Source organism: Mixophyes fleayi, chromosome 6 (genome assembly GCF_038048845.1).
Source record: "Mixophyes fleayi isolate aMixFle1 chromosome 6, aMixFle1.hap1, whole genome shotgun sequence".
Taxonomy (NCBI): domain Eukaryota; kingdom Metazoa; phylum Chordata; class Amphibia; order Anura; family Limnodynastidae; genus Mixophyes; species Mixophyes fleayi.
Window position 1 is genome coordinate 206,102,917 of NC_134407.1, and position 16,816 is coordinate 206,119,732.

The 16,816-nt window shown below is 41.6% G+C and overlaps 3 protein-coding genes across 3 annotated transcripts in view; all 3 read left to right on the forward strand.

Annotated features, from left to right (window-relative positions):
- LOC142160567 (E3 ubiquitin/ISG15 ligase TRIM25-like) overlaps positions 1–5,818 on the forward strand; it is a 76,688-nt gene extending 70,870 nt beyond the window's left edge. Inside the window, exon 2 of the mRNA XM_075215429.1 lies at positions 5,389–5,818. Within this exon, the coding sequence (XP_075071530.1) occupies positions 5,389–5,391 (3 nt within the window). The 3' untranslated portion in view covers positions 5,392–5,818. The remainder of the gene's footprint in view (positions 1–5,388) is intronic.
- A 3,449-nt stretch (positions 5,819–9,267) lies between these two features.
- Positions 9,268–16,515, forward strand: LOC142095254 (ketosamine-3-kinase-like). Its single transcript, XM_075178176.1, has 6 exons — positions 9,268–9,448; positions 11,059–11,210; positions 11,861–11,952; positions 12,471–12,553; positions 13,547–13,669; positions 15,603–16,515. Exons 1-6 carry the CDS (start codon positions 9,308–9,310, stop codon positions 15,939–15,941), a joined length of 930 nt encoding a protein of 309 aa, XP_075034277.1. The 5' UTR covers positions 9,268–9,307; the 3' UTR covers positions 15,942–16,515.
- LOC142095253 (ketosamine-3-kinase-like) overlaps positions 13,582–16,816 on the forward strand; it is a 28,491-nt gene continuing 25,256 nt past the window's right edge. Inside the window, exon 1 of the mRNA XM_075178175.1 lies at positions 13,582–13,669. The gene's annotated coding sequence lies outside the window, so the exon portion shown is untranslated. The remainder of the gene's footprint in view (positions 13,670–16,816) is intronic.

Below are 16,816 nucleotides of genomic sequence, written 5' to 3' on the forward strand. Positions count from 1 at the left end.
CATGAGCCAGCCCAGATGAAAAAACTCAATCTGCTAGATCTTCACCCAGCCAGCTCTTTGCCTCTGGAAAGACTACGTCCCCTAGCAATGCAGAGGATGTTGTCTCCGACCAACCTGATCTTGAGGGGGTGCCCGGTGATGCTCTTGCCCCTAGTAGTATGCCAACTCCAGCGGTGAGTATAGCCGACCACAGTGACCTCCCTTTCATTGACCCCACTTTAACTGACCCTAATAGCACCAACATAGACCCCCCTGCAGAGTGTCCCGACTTAGACGATAATGAAGGCTGCAGGAAAGAGTTCAGGGCAGCTCAGCTCTCTCGCTGGAAGATATGAGGCGCCAAGCTGCCAGTAGTCATCCAGGGATGGAGATGGGGAGTGTTACCTGGCGTAAAGGGTTGCTGTACCAGGTAGCTAGGAATGTAGATGGGGATAGACCGGTCCGGGAACAAGTTTAACAGGTGGTCTCACAGAACTTGGTCATCCTACGACCAAGCACTGAAGCACCTGACACAGACCTTTTTTTCTGGCCTGGAATGTCGGATGATGTCTGGACCTATTGTAAGTCCTGTGATGTGTGTCAGCGTCTTGTGCGCCCCAGTGTTCATTCTCACCTCTGGTAGGGCCCCTGCCTGTGCTCAGTAGATCGGGGAAGAGGTAAATCCTCATTTTGGTGGACTACGCTACAAGATACCCTGAGGCTGTAGCTCTGTCCTCCATAACTTTGGAAAAGTCAGCGGATGCGCTGCTAGGAGTATTTAGTAGAGTAGGGTTCCCTAGTGAGATCCTAACCAATCAAGGGACACAGTTCATGAAGGAACTGTTCCAGTATCTCTGGGCAAAGTGCGGAGAGCAGCAAGTCTGCACTGCTCCTACAATGCCCAGTCTAAAGGACTGTGCTAGTGGTTCAATGGCACTCTGAAGCACATACTACGGGAATTTGTAATTTCAGAGGGGGAGGGGGGGCTGGGAACACTACTTGTTGCCGAGTCTGTGGAGAGAGAGAGAGAGAGAGAGAGAGGCTACCAACCCAGGATTTCTCTGTGGATGTCTCTGTGTTAAAGCTCAGAGGTCGGTTAGAGAATCTCTTGGAACTCGCACAAGCTAATCTAGCAGAAGCGCAGACCAAGCAGAAGAGTTGGTACTATCAGGGCGAGCACGTCACATTATTTGTGGTAGGGCACAAGGTACTTGTTCTAATGCCCACACATCAGAACAAGCTCCAGGCTGCCTGGGCTGTACCGTACATGGTCTTAAAACATCCAAGTGACATCACCTACGTGGTGTCATTTGATAGTGACGGCAGGCATCAGCGACCATGTGACCATGTTGAAGGCATACCACAAGCATGTGGAGTAGGTAGCTGTGGTTTGCTGCTTACCGACTGAGGAACCAAGAAGTGATCCACTACCTGACCTCCTCGCGGATGCCAGAGTTGAAGGTGGTGTAGAGGAAGTGGCCTGGGATGAGCAGTTTAGAGGCCCGCAAGTGGGAGCAGCTTGAGGCAGTGTTGCGGCTCAGTTTAGTAGGAAGTCCGGACGGAGTTCCTTGATGATGCAGCATGTGGACACTGGTAAGCATAGGCCAATTAGGCAACCTTATCGGGTCTCACCAGAGGCAAAGTAGTCTATATACCAGGAGGGGCAGGAGATGCTTGAGCTAGGTGTGATCCAGCCACACTAGCGTTAACAGTGACTTAGAAAGTTAAACACATCCTTTCTGGAGTAAGAAAAAAAAGAAGCCAGTTTTGTTTCTTCATTCTGCTGTCATTGATGACGTCTGTTGACTTATGAAAGGAGCTGTAGACCAGAACATGCAGAGGTAACAATGACTTGGAAAGTTAAACTTGCGGGAACACATGTCTTCTGGAGTAACGAAAGGGAAAAAATGCAGTATTGTTCCTCTCTCCTGCTGTCAGTCATGGCCTATGCTGGTTTGAGTGACGAGCTGGATTTCTCACTCATTCTTGTTTACTCTACTGGAACGTTAGCACACAAGTAGGTGAAGCATTGCACTGAAAGGTGGAGCAAATGCAAGTAGACTGCACCAGTACTCCAGTGGGTGAAGCGTTATGATTATGTGAGTGGTCCATCTTAATCCAGCAGCAGAGTTAGCAATGAAGTGATAGTAGATGTGCCTTGGAAGTCTTCTTCTGTTGTTGGATGAAGCCCGATCACCGTAAAATAGATCATTCTTACTGGGGTGTCATCTACTCTCAGTCCCCCACTGGTTTTAAATTCTCTCTAGCAGCATTAAAAACAATCACTGCTATGTGTGGGGAAGTAAGGGAAGCAATCAGCAAGTGAAATATTCACTAGTGATTACTATGCAGCATAATAAACAGATAAAATAAAAGTATAAAAAGTTAGTGTTTTAAACATTACACATAGTCTATAAATCTAGTGTTAAGTTTATGATAGTTAGGGTTATTTTTTCATAGCGGTACAGTATTATAGAATCAGCTACATGGTTTAGAAAAGTACTCCTCTCATCTCAAAATATATTTACGGTAATAAGAAAAATGTAAAACAGTAATTTTAAAGTTAAACTTTGTTTAAAACTCAATTAAAAGTCATTTTGAAGTAACATGTTTAAAAATCTTTGTTAACACTAAAATAAAATGAATTTTAAAGTTAATGTAGTCCATTTTTATTTCGGGGCAGTATTTATAATTTTCACCCCTCATCTTTTGGTGCAAGTTTTTTTTTGCTATAACTTTTATTGAAAAATATTGCTCAAAATATACAGAAAAATAAATAAAGGGCAATCCAACAAATCAACATGTAATATGAATGTAAGGAGAGTTTAGCAAAATCAATTCTCACAAAATCCAGTAGAGAGCAAGTTTTAGATCCAACCTTAGATCGGCTTAACTTGATAAGTGTGACAAACATGGGATTAAGTGCCCTAGTTATCTAAACATTCATTATTTAAAAGGAATAAACCACATAAAATTAAACATACAAAGGAAGGTAGGGGTAGGAAAAGAGAGGAAGGAAGGAAGGGGGTCTTTATGCTATAATTATTACTAAGTAGTAGCTAAGGGGTAAATGGAGTAGACTTGCTGCAAGTTTTAAAACTAATCTATAAAAATGGAGTTATTTTGGAGTAAACAAACACAAACATTTGCTTATTTGTAGGTGGCTAAGTGGTTAGCACTTCTGCCTTACAGCACTGGGGCCATGCATGGGTTTCCTCCGGGTGCTCCGGTTTCCTCCCACACTCCAAAAACATACTGGTAGGTTAATTGGCTGCTAACTAATTGACCCTAGTCCAGCGGTTCCCAAAGTGTGCGCTGCGGCTCTCAGGGGTGCCGCAATGCTGTCACAGGGGTGCCAAGGGCATGCCGACAGCTGCGGGAGAGAGGAGGATGCTGGGTTCCGGGCGCCGCGCGGATTGGTAAGTTTTTTTTTTCATTGGCTGGCCGTGGCAGAGGGGGCCAGCGAATGGACTTATTACACTTTTTTGACCCAACTACTTCTAAAACGGGACTGCTCGGTAATTATTTTGGAGCGGTGCCTTGAAAAAATTATGGAGACTCTAAGGGTGCCGCGAACTGCAAAAGTTTGGGAAACACTGCCCTAGTCTGTGTGTGTGTCTGTGTTAGGGAATTTAGACTGTAAGCCCAATGGGGCAGGGAATGATGTGAGTTCTCTGTACAGCGCTGCTGAATCAGTGGTGCTATATAAATAAACGGTGATGATGATGATTTGTATAGGATTTAGAGTTTGCTGCTGTAACATGGAGATAAACGTGGGGTTATTTTAAGGGACAATTTAACTCTGACTATTTCTACTTTTACAGACTCTGGACCTGATTCATTAAGGAATGCAAATGCCGATACGTACCGTATTTTGCATAAAATTGCACTGCGCGTGCCCAGAAAATGACTATATGCCAGTGAACGCAAGAACATCAAATTCATCTTTGAACAAAAAGGACACTTCCAACAGCCTATGATTTAAAGGGTGGATCGGGGTTAGGGAAGGGGCATATGCACGTAGTCAATGTTCGAGTGCACACACCATCGTCCGATTCAAGCTTTGACATACCTACCAACAGCTCTGATTTAGAAGAGACAGTCCTGATCGGTGAGAAGGTTGGGGAGATTCTGTCCACTGGTGTGCACAGTGATAAAGCGGTTTGGAGGGGAGGGGAGGGGCGGGTAGAATGGGGAACCTAGTGCTTCCATATAGAACATGACCACGCCCCTGTCCTGCTGCCAGAGCGACAACGTTGGTAGATATGCTTTGGGCATCTCTAAGGTACTTGTTTTTCAGTCGTATCACTTGCACCAGCTACAGGTCAGGTGTAACTGGCGTGTGATAGTGATGACAGACATGTAGCTAAAATGACTTCTTTGCTTGTAAAATAAATTAAAATAATCATCTCCACATCATCAGGTTACTTCTTTTTAAGGCACCTTACACTACACTCTCCCCCTCCTTTGCTGTAGAGAAAATAAATCCAACAAGGAGTCAAAATAATCTGAGTTTACAAATGTGTTTTCTAGGTTTAAACTACTAAAAAACTTGCATTTGCAAAATGGTAGATGAAAATATCCTTCAGAATTGTACAAGGGAGGTGAGGGAACCAATGATAAAATACTTGGATGTAGGTTATTCAGATTGCGATAGATGGCTATAGGACTTCTCTCACACCTTCTGAAAAGGAAAAGTGGAGGTGTTGCCCATAGCAACCAATCAGATTCTAGCTATCATTTATCTAGTACATGCTAGGAAATGATAACTAGAATCTGATTGATTGCTGTGGGCAACACCTTCACTTTACCTTTTTAGGTGTCATAAATCTACCCCAATAAATTAAAAGGGTCACCATTGGTGACATCATGTTATCACCATCTCAGGATGACCATAACAGAACAAAAAGAATGAAATAATGCTTTATTCAGTGATTTTTTTTACAATGAGCAATATTTTTATTTATTGTTTCTGTCTACCACACCCCTTAGATTGTACGCTCCTTTGAGCAGGGTCACCTCTCCTCCTGTCTTCACCACTGTTAACTCTGCTCTCCAGCAACCTTGCCCTCCTCCTCGAGGACCCTCTTCCCCCCGTCCCCTCCTGCTCCCTCTTCTCCTCCCCTGGGGGTCTCCCTATCATCCGTGCCCTCCCTCTTGGGCTCCGTCGTATGCAGACCTTCCCCTCTCCCCTCCACGCCCTTGCTGTGCTTTGAGCTCACGGAGTTACTGTGCTTATTGTTTACTGTACTGTGCTGTCTCTCCTCGTATTGTAATTTCGTTTGTCCCTGTACGGCGCTACGGACACCTAGTGGCGCCCTATAAATAAAAATTAATAATAATAATAATAAAATTGTTACATATTTTATTTTTACAATTAAGCTTTATTTAATTTTTTTTTTTTTTTAGTAATTGGAACTGAAAGACCATGTCTGGATAGGTCATTTAACTCTTACCACTCCAGGACAGTATCACCGAGGCAGCTGAGAAGTTATTGACAAGTTGAAAAATCACCTTTCGTCGCGATAAGCGGTGATAAAAATTATCGGCCTTATCACCACACACCCTTAGTAGCTACAACGGCTGAGAAGCATAGGTGACACAATGGTGGGATAGGTGTTTGTGGTATGAAACTGGCTTCACCAGGAATCAGGGATAGGGTGAACAACGTATTTCTGAGAGGTTGGTTAAGGACATAAAGTTGGAGAAGAGTATGTTAGAGAGAGGCTGGAATAGTATTGTTAATAACTGGCCAGTGGAGCTTCATAAAATACATTTTTGTAAAATGTCTCACTGCTGTGTATTTTCTATTAATTGATTAAACCTGCCGACCTTTCTATACCAACATTTGTTTGTGATGTAATAAATACATTTAAAAGCAAAGGGAGTGACAATCTATTATTATCATTATGTGAAATATCACATTCATTTAACTATTACATACCTCCCAACTTTCCCGATTTAGGCAGGACAGTCCCGTTTTGCGGCCTCTGTCCCGCCATCCCGATCAGGACACATTTGTCCTGAAAGATGGGAAAGTTGGTTGGTATGGCATGGTGAGCCGGTGTCTCTGGTGCCTGCGGCAAGTGAAGGGCGATTGTTGGGGATGGGAAGGGTTTTTTGGGGTGGCCTAGCGCTTAAGAGCATAGGACACACCCCCAGGTTGTGTAATAATGCCTATTGCACTGTGGCGACGCTCCCTGACATGATGCAGACACGCCTCCTAACATTACCCCCTTTCGGGAGCTTTCTCCCGATTTGGATATTTGCAATGATGGGAGGTATGCTATTACAATAATTTTAAGTGAATCTATCCTTTTTTTTATTCGTCTTCCCCCACCTAATTCCACCCACCCTGGTGGGCATTCTAGGGAGATGCAATTAAGGTGAATTAAATAAAAAAGAATCCATGACAGTTCCCCTTTAGTACACTTATAGGCAGGTGACACGATCTCCTCAAGACAAGTTAGTCATTTTCGCAGTCGTGCTCAGAAACTATTATACAGCATTAGCCCCAACGGCTTGAATACATATAATAATAAGGCCATAAAACTAGCCAGGGAGGGGCAGAACAATAGGGGTAATTGTCTTTTCTTGGGAAACAGAATCCACAAACTTTACAGATTCCACTTAATCATCATAATAACCTCTTTGTACAAAACTGCTGAATGTGAATAAGTCAAACGAATACAGCTGTCCGCAACCCTATTTGGAAATACGATTTCCTCTGTCAAACACCTTATTTGTTACAGCAACAAACTAGAGGGCTTATTTATGAAGCCGTGGTGATAACCATGATTTTTTTTTTTTCACCTCAATTTAACAAAAAATTTAACGATGACCAACTCAGTGCAGGATTCCTCTGCATGTGCGTGAGCCGGGATGAGGCTTCCAGCTGAAGTATTGTACAAAATAATAATAATAATAATAATAATAATAATAATAATAATAAAGTATAAAAGAAAAAAGCTTGTAAAAAATATATGGAAGTGTTTTTTTTTCCTGTACTGGCTAGCCATCCAGAGGTCTTTGGTGAATAGGCTTCCCCGTGCTTTTCATGGTGAAGTTTCGACACGGGACCCTAGCTACGACTACCGCCGGCTACAGTATGTCATCACTAGAGGGCTGTCATAAATAGCTCCGATACTAAAATTAGCTTATCTCTTGCAAAAAGTAGTGTTCGCAGGAGTTAAGGCTTGATAAGTAAGCCTCTAATTTACCTAAAAAAGGGAAGGAATGGGTAACTGAAAATTAATTGATGCAGCACAGTTATGTAATGGAAAAAGAGAAAATGAAATAATATAGACCCCGATTTATCAAACATCGAAAAGCCCTAACACCAGCAAAAACAAGTGAAGGTAGGGCTTATTATTGCATCACCCTATCTAGTAGAAGAGCAATTTTGGTGTTAACTATCAAAAGCATGGGGGACCCTATTTATCAAGAATCACGGTGGTACTTGTACTGTTGTATACCTGTCCTGTTAACGCCATGTCAGGATGGGTATCGTTGGTTTATTGCTCAGTTGACATGTTAATAAATGATTGGTACATGACAGCAATTAGCAATTTTCCAACAGTGCAATATGCATATCCACTTACAGCACTTTCTGAAGCAGCATGTGACATGACCACAGTGACAGCACATTATGAAGCAGCATGACATGTGACAGCAGAGACTGCAGGCTCCAATGTCCTGCGGGTTGGGAACGCATGTGCATTCCACTGACAGGAAGTTCGGCATTTGGAACGCAAGTTAAAGGGCTGAAGTCTCTCTCTCTCTGTCTCATGTTTGTTTGAGATACAATGATAACATATCACAATTTTTGTCACAATATATTAAACTCACTTAAACCTACACATATTAACTGCATAAAATATTATAATACCTATCGCTATATATTTTTTCCCATACTTTAAATGGTCATTAGGGCAGACAGCCGGTTGTTAATTTATTGGAATCCCACCACTGTGTGTGCGTGTATGTGTATCTATAATATAAATGTCTAGTGGTGTGTGTTAGTCTGTCTGTGTGTGTGTGTGTAAAAAATAAAACCAAGCTGCAGCGCCACCTGCTGTGCGGAGTTATACACTGACCTACTAAATTCTTAGTGTGTGTGTAAAAAAAAAATCAGAAAGGGCTGAAATTTGGTATACTAAGATGTTTTTAATTTGTTAATTTAATTTGTTAATTGTTAAAAGTGTTTATAAAAGATTTTTAAAAAATATATATATATTTCTTGAAGGAGAAGTGACAGTTGGGAGTGGTTGGTGGTTGCCGGGGGTGACAGTTGGGAGTGGTTGGTGGTTGCCGGGGGTGACAGTTGGGAGTGGTTGGTGGTTGCCGGGGGTGACAGTGGGGAGTGGTTGGTGGTTGCCGGGGGTGACAGTGGGGAGTGGTTGGTGGTTGAGGCCTGGGCTATGGCCCAAATGCATGACAAGAACCTTTTTAACACCTTAAGTAGCTTGATTTGACTAGAATGCATGAGTATCATGCACGGGTTAACTTGTATATATATATATATATATATATATATATATACAGGGGCAGGCTGGGCTGCGGGGCAGGGGGGCATCTGCCCCTCGGGCCAGTCCCATAATGGGCTACCTTGGGCTGAGTCACTGGGCCACCTGTATTCTTTTTCCTTTAAAATGTTCCTAATAGGCTGCCGAGTCCAGTCTTGCCCCCGGGCTAAAATTTGCCAGCCCTCCCTTGTATATATATATATATATATATAAGAATTCTTTCAGTAAAGTGCTAGACACACCCACATTAGGTTGGCCACACCCACTTGTCAAATTCCACTCCCAGTTAGATGGGGGGCGCCGGTGCCCATTCTCGCCCAGGGCACGAAAATTTCTAGTTACGGCACTGTCCATCACTGCTGCTCTGCATAGCCAATGAATGGATGTTTTGAGGGAACAAACTACCCCCATAGTACCATGGTCACCCCCCCCCCTTCCCGTTTCAGGCAGTCCTGACTCAAAGTGCTGCAAATTTGAGAGTTTTTGTGAAGTGTTAAAATGGCAGTACTACAGCTTTCATTTATATTATAATCAATAATTGTGACCTAAATGCAAGATACAAGGTGCTTGTAACTCCCCTACGTTTCTGTTTTACCTTTAACAATTCTGGACCCAAGTAAATGGCAATTGAAACACAGACATTCTATGTTGCATGATGATAACGCTGTAATCAAATCTTTTTCACCCGCTGAAAAAAGGAACGCATGCGCAGTACACTTAGAACGCGGCGTACATTCTCTAGCCGGGATAGAACGCCTTTGGAACGCACCAGGGCGCATGCGTAGAGAGAGTGATAGACTAGTATGGAAGCCTTACTGAAGAAGGAGTTGAATTGCTCCCAAGTGAAGCCGTCCGGCCACTCAGGAGGAGGCTGCATCAGCCAGGGACAGAGCTATGACACTGATAAGGGACGGTTCTTTGTCAAGATCAACCACAAGTCCGAGGTTTCCTGAATCATTATATTAACAATTATCATTAACAGTAGTTAAGTTGTTTATGAATAGTAATAATGGACTTTTTTTTTTATAACTTTCTGTTGATCCCTGCTGCAATCCTAAGTATTATCTAGGTCAGACTAAGTCAACCTGTTGTGTAGTTGTGGAACTACAAGTTCCAGCCTATCCTGTCAGCCCCTGTCTCGCAGGGCAGGCTGGTACTTGCAGTACCACAAATCCTGCAGAGCTACTGTTTGCATATCTATGATCTAGGAAAAGGATGTGACCTAGTAATCATATTATTGCTGTTACATTGTAATGACATTGCAATAATAATAATTTTAGATTTATAAGCACCAGCTAGAAAAACATTTTTGTGGAGCATTGAAATGCAATTTATACTCTGCCTCCTATTAGTATAGATTGTGTTTAATTGTTTGTACTTATTGAGAATATTACTTGTTGGTCGTGCAACTTTTGTGTAGTGTTATAGTGCTGAAATTGTATATTTTGTGCTTTAGTAAAACTTACTGTATAATTTAATATATCATAGGCGATGTTGGGATGTGTTGTATAGATAATACTGTTTAAACTGTATAATTATTTTGCATTAAATTACTAGTTGTTTGTTATGTATGAGAACTGTTATGTGCTGTAGAGAGGGATTACTAGAAATCTGTAGCACAATGATACTGCTGATTAGTGCATTTCCTGTGTCTGGTGAAATGGACATAAATGGAAACCTTGACACCCAGAGATTTGGGCATTTTATTTTACTTCCACAAACAGCATAAGGGATTATCAGCGCCCATTGTGTGGAAGAAGCTTTTTGTGTGTAGGGATTGAGTTGTTAAGAACTTCACATTTATGGTCCTATGTGCAGTTATCAGATTTATTAAACTGAACCTGTCACATTGGGTTAAAGTTTGCATGTCGCCTACCCACAGTGGAAGTCTGCCATTTTGTGATATGAAGCAATATTCGTGAGAACGCAGCCTATCGGTACACTAGGGATTGAGGTATTCCCATGAATATTGGCAGGGGTGATAACACCATATGACTTTAACATTCCCAAAAGAATATTGACTGTCAAACGTATCCCTTTTATTAAGACACACACATGATTTACACGAGTTCTGGGGTTGGCTGATCAGTTGTGAAGATTACCCGAGGGTGGTGACAGGCGCTTTCTGCTTTTCTGTGGCCTGGTTGCAGTCATCCAGCCCCAGAACCTGTCTATATCATATGTATCGCGTATTAAAGGAATGAGGTGACAACCCTATGCCTTTGTGCCATCATTATGCTTTAAGAGGCTGCATTCCCATACATTTTGTATTATCCCAGATAATGGCTGCCTCCATTGTGTCACACTTTAAGAATCAGAATTGTAGAAAATTCCAGGGTGAATACCTCTACACTTAGATGCAAGATTCTCCTCAGGTGCCTCATGTAATAACATATTATTACAACATACCAGCTATCGGGAGAGGGGTGATTGAATAGTTATTCTTAACCCTCACACTAATTTCATTGATTAGTCTGTATTTAATGGACGTAAATAATAAAGGATTGTTTCATGGTACCGTATGACCAGCAGATGTTTCTCTGTTGCTCCTTAGGCAAGGAAGATGTTCAATGGAGAGATGGCGAGCCTGGAAGCCATTCACCAAACACAAACCATCAGGGTTCCTAAACCCATGAAGGTCATAGACCAGCCATCATCTGGAGCTTTGCTTGTCATGGAACACCTAGACATGAAAAGCCTCAACAGGTAGATTAGGATGGAGAGATTTTCAATTCTACATATTACTTCTTATTATAGTTACATAATATATATTTGAAAAATGAAACAATGGTATGTAAATATATATATTATATTATATTAGTATATGCTTTGTTCAGAGCTGATACCTGCAGAGAAGGTAGCACAAAATGGAGTTTAAAGGGAGCAGGCACAGTCAGTCATAAGACTGCACAGGAGAGTATATTGCCTAGAACAACCTAAGTAAACAGTATTATTTCACAAGAGGCCAGCACTATTGTATGTGCCTGGCTATCTCCTGGCATAGCATGCTGGAGCTTGTAGTTTGACAACACCTGGAGAGCTGCAGGTTGGTCAGGCCTGATGTATATCAAATCTAATTTATCTCCATCTTATATCTTCGGTATGTTTGTATTACATGCGTTATATGTGATGTGCACTCCCAAGTTGTAATTAGCAGCCTTGGACTCCAGATACATGTACAGCAACCATGTTCTATCTGCCTATGCAACACAGAGTTCTATCGGTTGATAGAACCCTGTGTTGCATTGGCAGTATATGGTACTACCGCATGAAGGTAAACCCAGGTCATAACCTTACCAGGGATTCGCTAATGAAAATTTTTTTCATTTCTGTTATTTTATTTTGTTGTTTTTCAGATGCTCCGCAAAGCTGGGAGAAGAGCTGGCAGATCTTCATCTTCATAACCAGAGGCTAAAGGAGAGGATGGCCAAGGAAAGCGGGATTGTGGGTAATTACAGATTAGCTGCTGCGTTCCCTAATGTAGCGGAAAGAAGTTTTATTCATTCCATTCCCTGGCAGAATCTTTCTTCTTTTCCTGTCTAATTTATATATACTTAACATCACTTTTAATGTCGCAATCATAGAAATGCAATTTTGGTGTAAGGTCTTTTATCAAATGTACCCTCACTCTTAGCAAGTATGGCGAAAGATTTTTTGATTTAGCACAATTTTTTTTTCACCCCCTTTCAATTGTCCCGATTTGCAGATTTGTTTGATTGGAAAGTGTGTATGCCTGAGTAGATGGGGGCGGCTTATTTTGTTTTGACTGTAAATTCATGAATCAATCAGTGATGTCACTGGTACCTTCCTTCATATGAATATATTGCTTTGACTCACAAAGTGGCTTCCTCAGTTTTCAAAGTTTTATTTGACTTGTCCAATTTATTTTTAGCACAAGTCATATAAAGATGTTTTAATATTTCCCCCCGGACCTCCTAACCTTTCCTTCTGTTTGTGTCGTTTAAGGCAAAGGACCTGGGCAGTCCGATGTCCAATACATAGGCAAGTTTGGCTTCCATACCGTGACTTGCTGCGGATATCTTCCCTTGGTAAGAGTATTAACCAAGTTTGAGGTACCATAGCTGGTATTTTAAACATTGTCCCTGCCACATGTTTGCACTGCCTTTTGTCTTCCAGTTAGATAAAAGCATTTCACAATTATGGACTATTATGGATGTGGATCTTGTCAGTGCTCCATCTAACCCTTAATGTTTAGGTTAACTAAAAGCAATATAAATAGGGTTGCCACCTGCCTGGTATTTCACTGGCCTAGTCAACAATGTCTATTATCAGACAAAGTTTCTTTAACCTGGATAGAACGCTAAGGGGGTATATTTACTAAACTGCGGGTTTGAAAAAAAGGAGATTTTGCCTATAACAACCAAGCAGATTCTAGTTATTTATTTAGTACATTCTACAAAATGATAGCTAGAAGCTGATTGGTTGCTATAGGCAACATCTTCACTTTTTCAAACCCGCAGTTTAGTAAATCTAGCCCTAAGCGTCTGCCTGAATACAAATATATCTGATGTAGAAAACACAAGAGAGTTGTGTCCCTATGCATTGAAAATAGACCACACTGATGATATAAATTCATCACTGAAAAGCACAAAAGTAGAAGGAAAATTAGCGTATTTAGTTACAGCTGCAGGAGGGCACGTAAAAGCCAGTAAATGAGCACCATCTGACGGTGGAATCTCTCGTTAATTAAGAACGTTGACTTTAGTTTCAGATACTATTGTCTAAGGCGGGATAAAACACATGTTTTTTAACTTTGGTGCGGTGGTCCTTCAAAGGCTCACTTTAGAAGGAGATTAGTGCATCTCTGGATCACTAGACCTTTTCGGGGTGGGGAGGGGGGGGGGGTCACACTGAATCAGAGGATCACTGCATCGAAGATTATTATAATTGTACATTTTATCCTACCTTAATGAAATCCATCCAAAACTACACTTTACATTTTGTGTGGAGTTACCCTTTAAACTATATATTTACTTTCAGATTTTTAAGTATGGATGTACGCTGCAATATTTCTCTTTTAGGTGAATGATTGGCAGGACGACTGGGTCACCTTCTACACCCGTCAGCGAATCCAGCACCAAATGGACCTGCTTGATGCGTCCTCTGGGAACAGAGAAGCGAGGGAGCTTTGGGCACAGTTACAGGTGGGTCATCTGTGGACAATGTATAGGTGTGCATGGAATCAGCACTTTCACACTTCCATGTATAATATGAAAGAGCATGTAACGTAAATGGTGAACTAAGTATTCACCAGCTTCTAGTGGCCCCTCCCACCTTTCTAATATGCTAATAAGACACTTTTCGGAAGTGATTTCCGCTTTCATATGCTGGAGATTCGAAAAAGCCTGGGTAATACCAGGTGATCTCCCAGAGCCAATCGGAAGACTCTATTCTGGAATTGTAGTTCACTGTGGATTCTATTTATTCCTTAAGAATGAGGAAAAGGGATAGCCGTATGGTACATTAAGGAACATACTTTATAGACAGAAAATGTAAACTGCGCGCGTTTATATTGGCTATAGATTGACCTAAAGATATATAGATTTATTCTATTAATGTGTGGGTGAAAGGGATATTAGGAAAAGTCGGATTTACCTTTCTCATCGGTTCTCTACTTTTTGGGTACCCACATGCCAATCAATGGTTGCCAGGCAGGAGCATACATGGCAGGGCGTCACAGGATCCCCCTGGCTCGGTATCTGAATCCAGTGCAGGGCGAGATGCTGAGATTTAATGTTGCAGAGAGCAGAGGGTGTCCCGAACTTCCGTCTACAGCCTGTGTGGCGTTGTCATGCACGATCCTGTTGCCAGCTGCAGCTGTGTTTAGGCGTCAATGTTTTTAAAGCCCCTTTCACCACACATTATATTAAAAGCATTATACATTTAAGCAGAGATGCTCTTAAATTCTGTCTGTACACTGCAAAAGAACTGACAGGCATTTGATATTAGATTTCAGTGAAACATGAATCCAAGTAACAGTCCTGCACCCCTCTGCCAGTCAGGAAAAAAAATAAAAAAATGGACCATCTTTAAATCAAAAGTCTTAGCTCTTTCTCGTTGTATATTCAGAGTATGACAAGTTCCAATGCTTTAGACAGAATCTGACTTACAGACAGACTTTTGCTCCTTTTAGATTTCCCCCATCTATTGGTCCATATCATACTTTGAATACCCAGATGGTAAACCATTGTTTCAAAGAGCTGCTATGTAAATGTATTTTCCCAGCGTACATATTACTGCTTCATTTACATACTGTGTCTAGGGAGTAAAGCTGGGTACACACTACAGGGTTTTTGTCCAATAAGCGGCTCAACCAGCCGAAATACGACCACTCGTTCGAAAGTCGGGTCAGTGTGTGTATTGACACAATGGTCGAAAGTCTGCCCAAATAGACGATTATCGCGTCATTTGGTTGGTCGTACCGTTCAATTTTTTTCGATCAATAACCTAACGATCATGTAGTGTGTATACACTTATGCTGACGATCTCCATAGAGTTTACAGAGTCGGGCTCTTTTCAGCCAATGTTAGCACTGAATGTCAGAGTGAATAAATGTAGAGAGTGCTGTAGAAGGAATAATTCATTTGTTCGTTCTGAGACAGAATGTTTAGTTTCAGAGTAACAGAAACCAATGAAATTCATTAGGACATGTGGATAGATATAACAAGGCAGTTTTAATCAGTGTGACAATGTGACAGGAATGAATGAATGAATTTGTGCTGTCATTCTCTGAAGACTAGAGGACCAGATGAAGAGCACAGATCTGAAGGTAAATCGTGTCAGTGTGTATGCATGAATCGTCAGGCTGATCGGACCTTCAGTCGTAGGTACAATCGTTTGAGATAGCACGTCGGTCTGAACAATTCTTCAGTGTGTACCCAGCTTTAGTAAGTACAACCCCTATCTGTGTTCATTGTTTTAGTGAGGTACATAGTAAGAACTAACTCACTGATCTTAGGTTGTGTGATTATCTTACCACTCTGCTTGTTTTGTGGTGACCTGTAGACTTTACCATAATCAGATAACGGTGCAGCCCCTGTTGGATATCAGCTAATACCTCTGACTTTATGCCTCCAGCTGAAGGTCCCACAACTATTTGCTGGAATTGAGATTGTGCCGTCTCTACTTCACGGAGATCTGTGGGGAGGGAACGTGGCAGAGCTAGACACGGGACCGGTGATATTTGACCCTGCATGTTTCTACGGCCATTCCGAGTTCGAGCTGGCAATTGCCGGTATGTTTGGAGGCTTCGGATCTTCCTTTTACTCTGCGTACCATGCGAAGATTCCCAAAGCTCCTGGCTTCGACAAACGGCTGAAGTTCTACCAGCTGTTCCATTATCTGAACCACTGGAACCATTTTGGGAGCAGCTATAAAGGGTCATCGCTGAGCATCATGAACGGCCTTCTAAGGTAGAAGACCGTGAGGGTCTCCGGAAGGAGGCGTTGGGTCCAGAGCTTGATTAGAAGAATTGCATGCCATATGAGTTGCTAATTCCCACAGTGATTCCTGGCAAGAGACATTCCCTTTATTGTAGTTCAGTCTACACCCCAAAACACCGACCTCGTTAAAGGAGAACTAAAATAAATAAAAATATTCACTGCGTTAAAAAACAACACTAAAGCAAACATTTACACATCCATTAATGCTTCTACTAATCGTAAACCACTGTAAGAATCTTCATCATTACAGTTAGAACAAAGCTAGTACTGGAATACGGAATCCTTGTTATATTAACAAATTGCTTCTCAGAGGTGATTCTGACGCTGAAGTGTGTTTTACCATTACTGACTGTTGTTTATTTAATTATAGAACACTTACATTAGTAACATTAACCACTGTTCTGGCTAAGCTGAATATTGTAAAGATATGAAAGTGTTAAAAAAAATAAAAATGGAAGTGTTTAAAATTGGATTTGTTAGAAAGGTCCTGCAAATTCTGAATGGCCCCTTCGTGACGGGGTTCTCATTAAATTCACCTTTTAGCTCTTTCTCTCCTGTGTGTTTTAACTAGTTCCAAGCATGGTAGCTGCAATGCTGACATAGTCAGTGTCCATGTTAATTTCACTGTAATGGCAGAATTCAGTTGAATGGTTGAAGCAGATGTGCAAATCTTTTCGTTCTTCCAACCAGAAGCAGTCAGTACCTTATACCCACTACTCCGACATACATACATCCAGATTGTTGTCTGCTGGTGATTTCTATCGCATTAAATTTCACTAGAAGCCCACCTTCAATGCCATTAGCTTTTCTCTGAAGATTCTAGAGTACCTGAGACTCGCATGCAGTAAC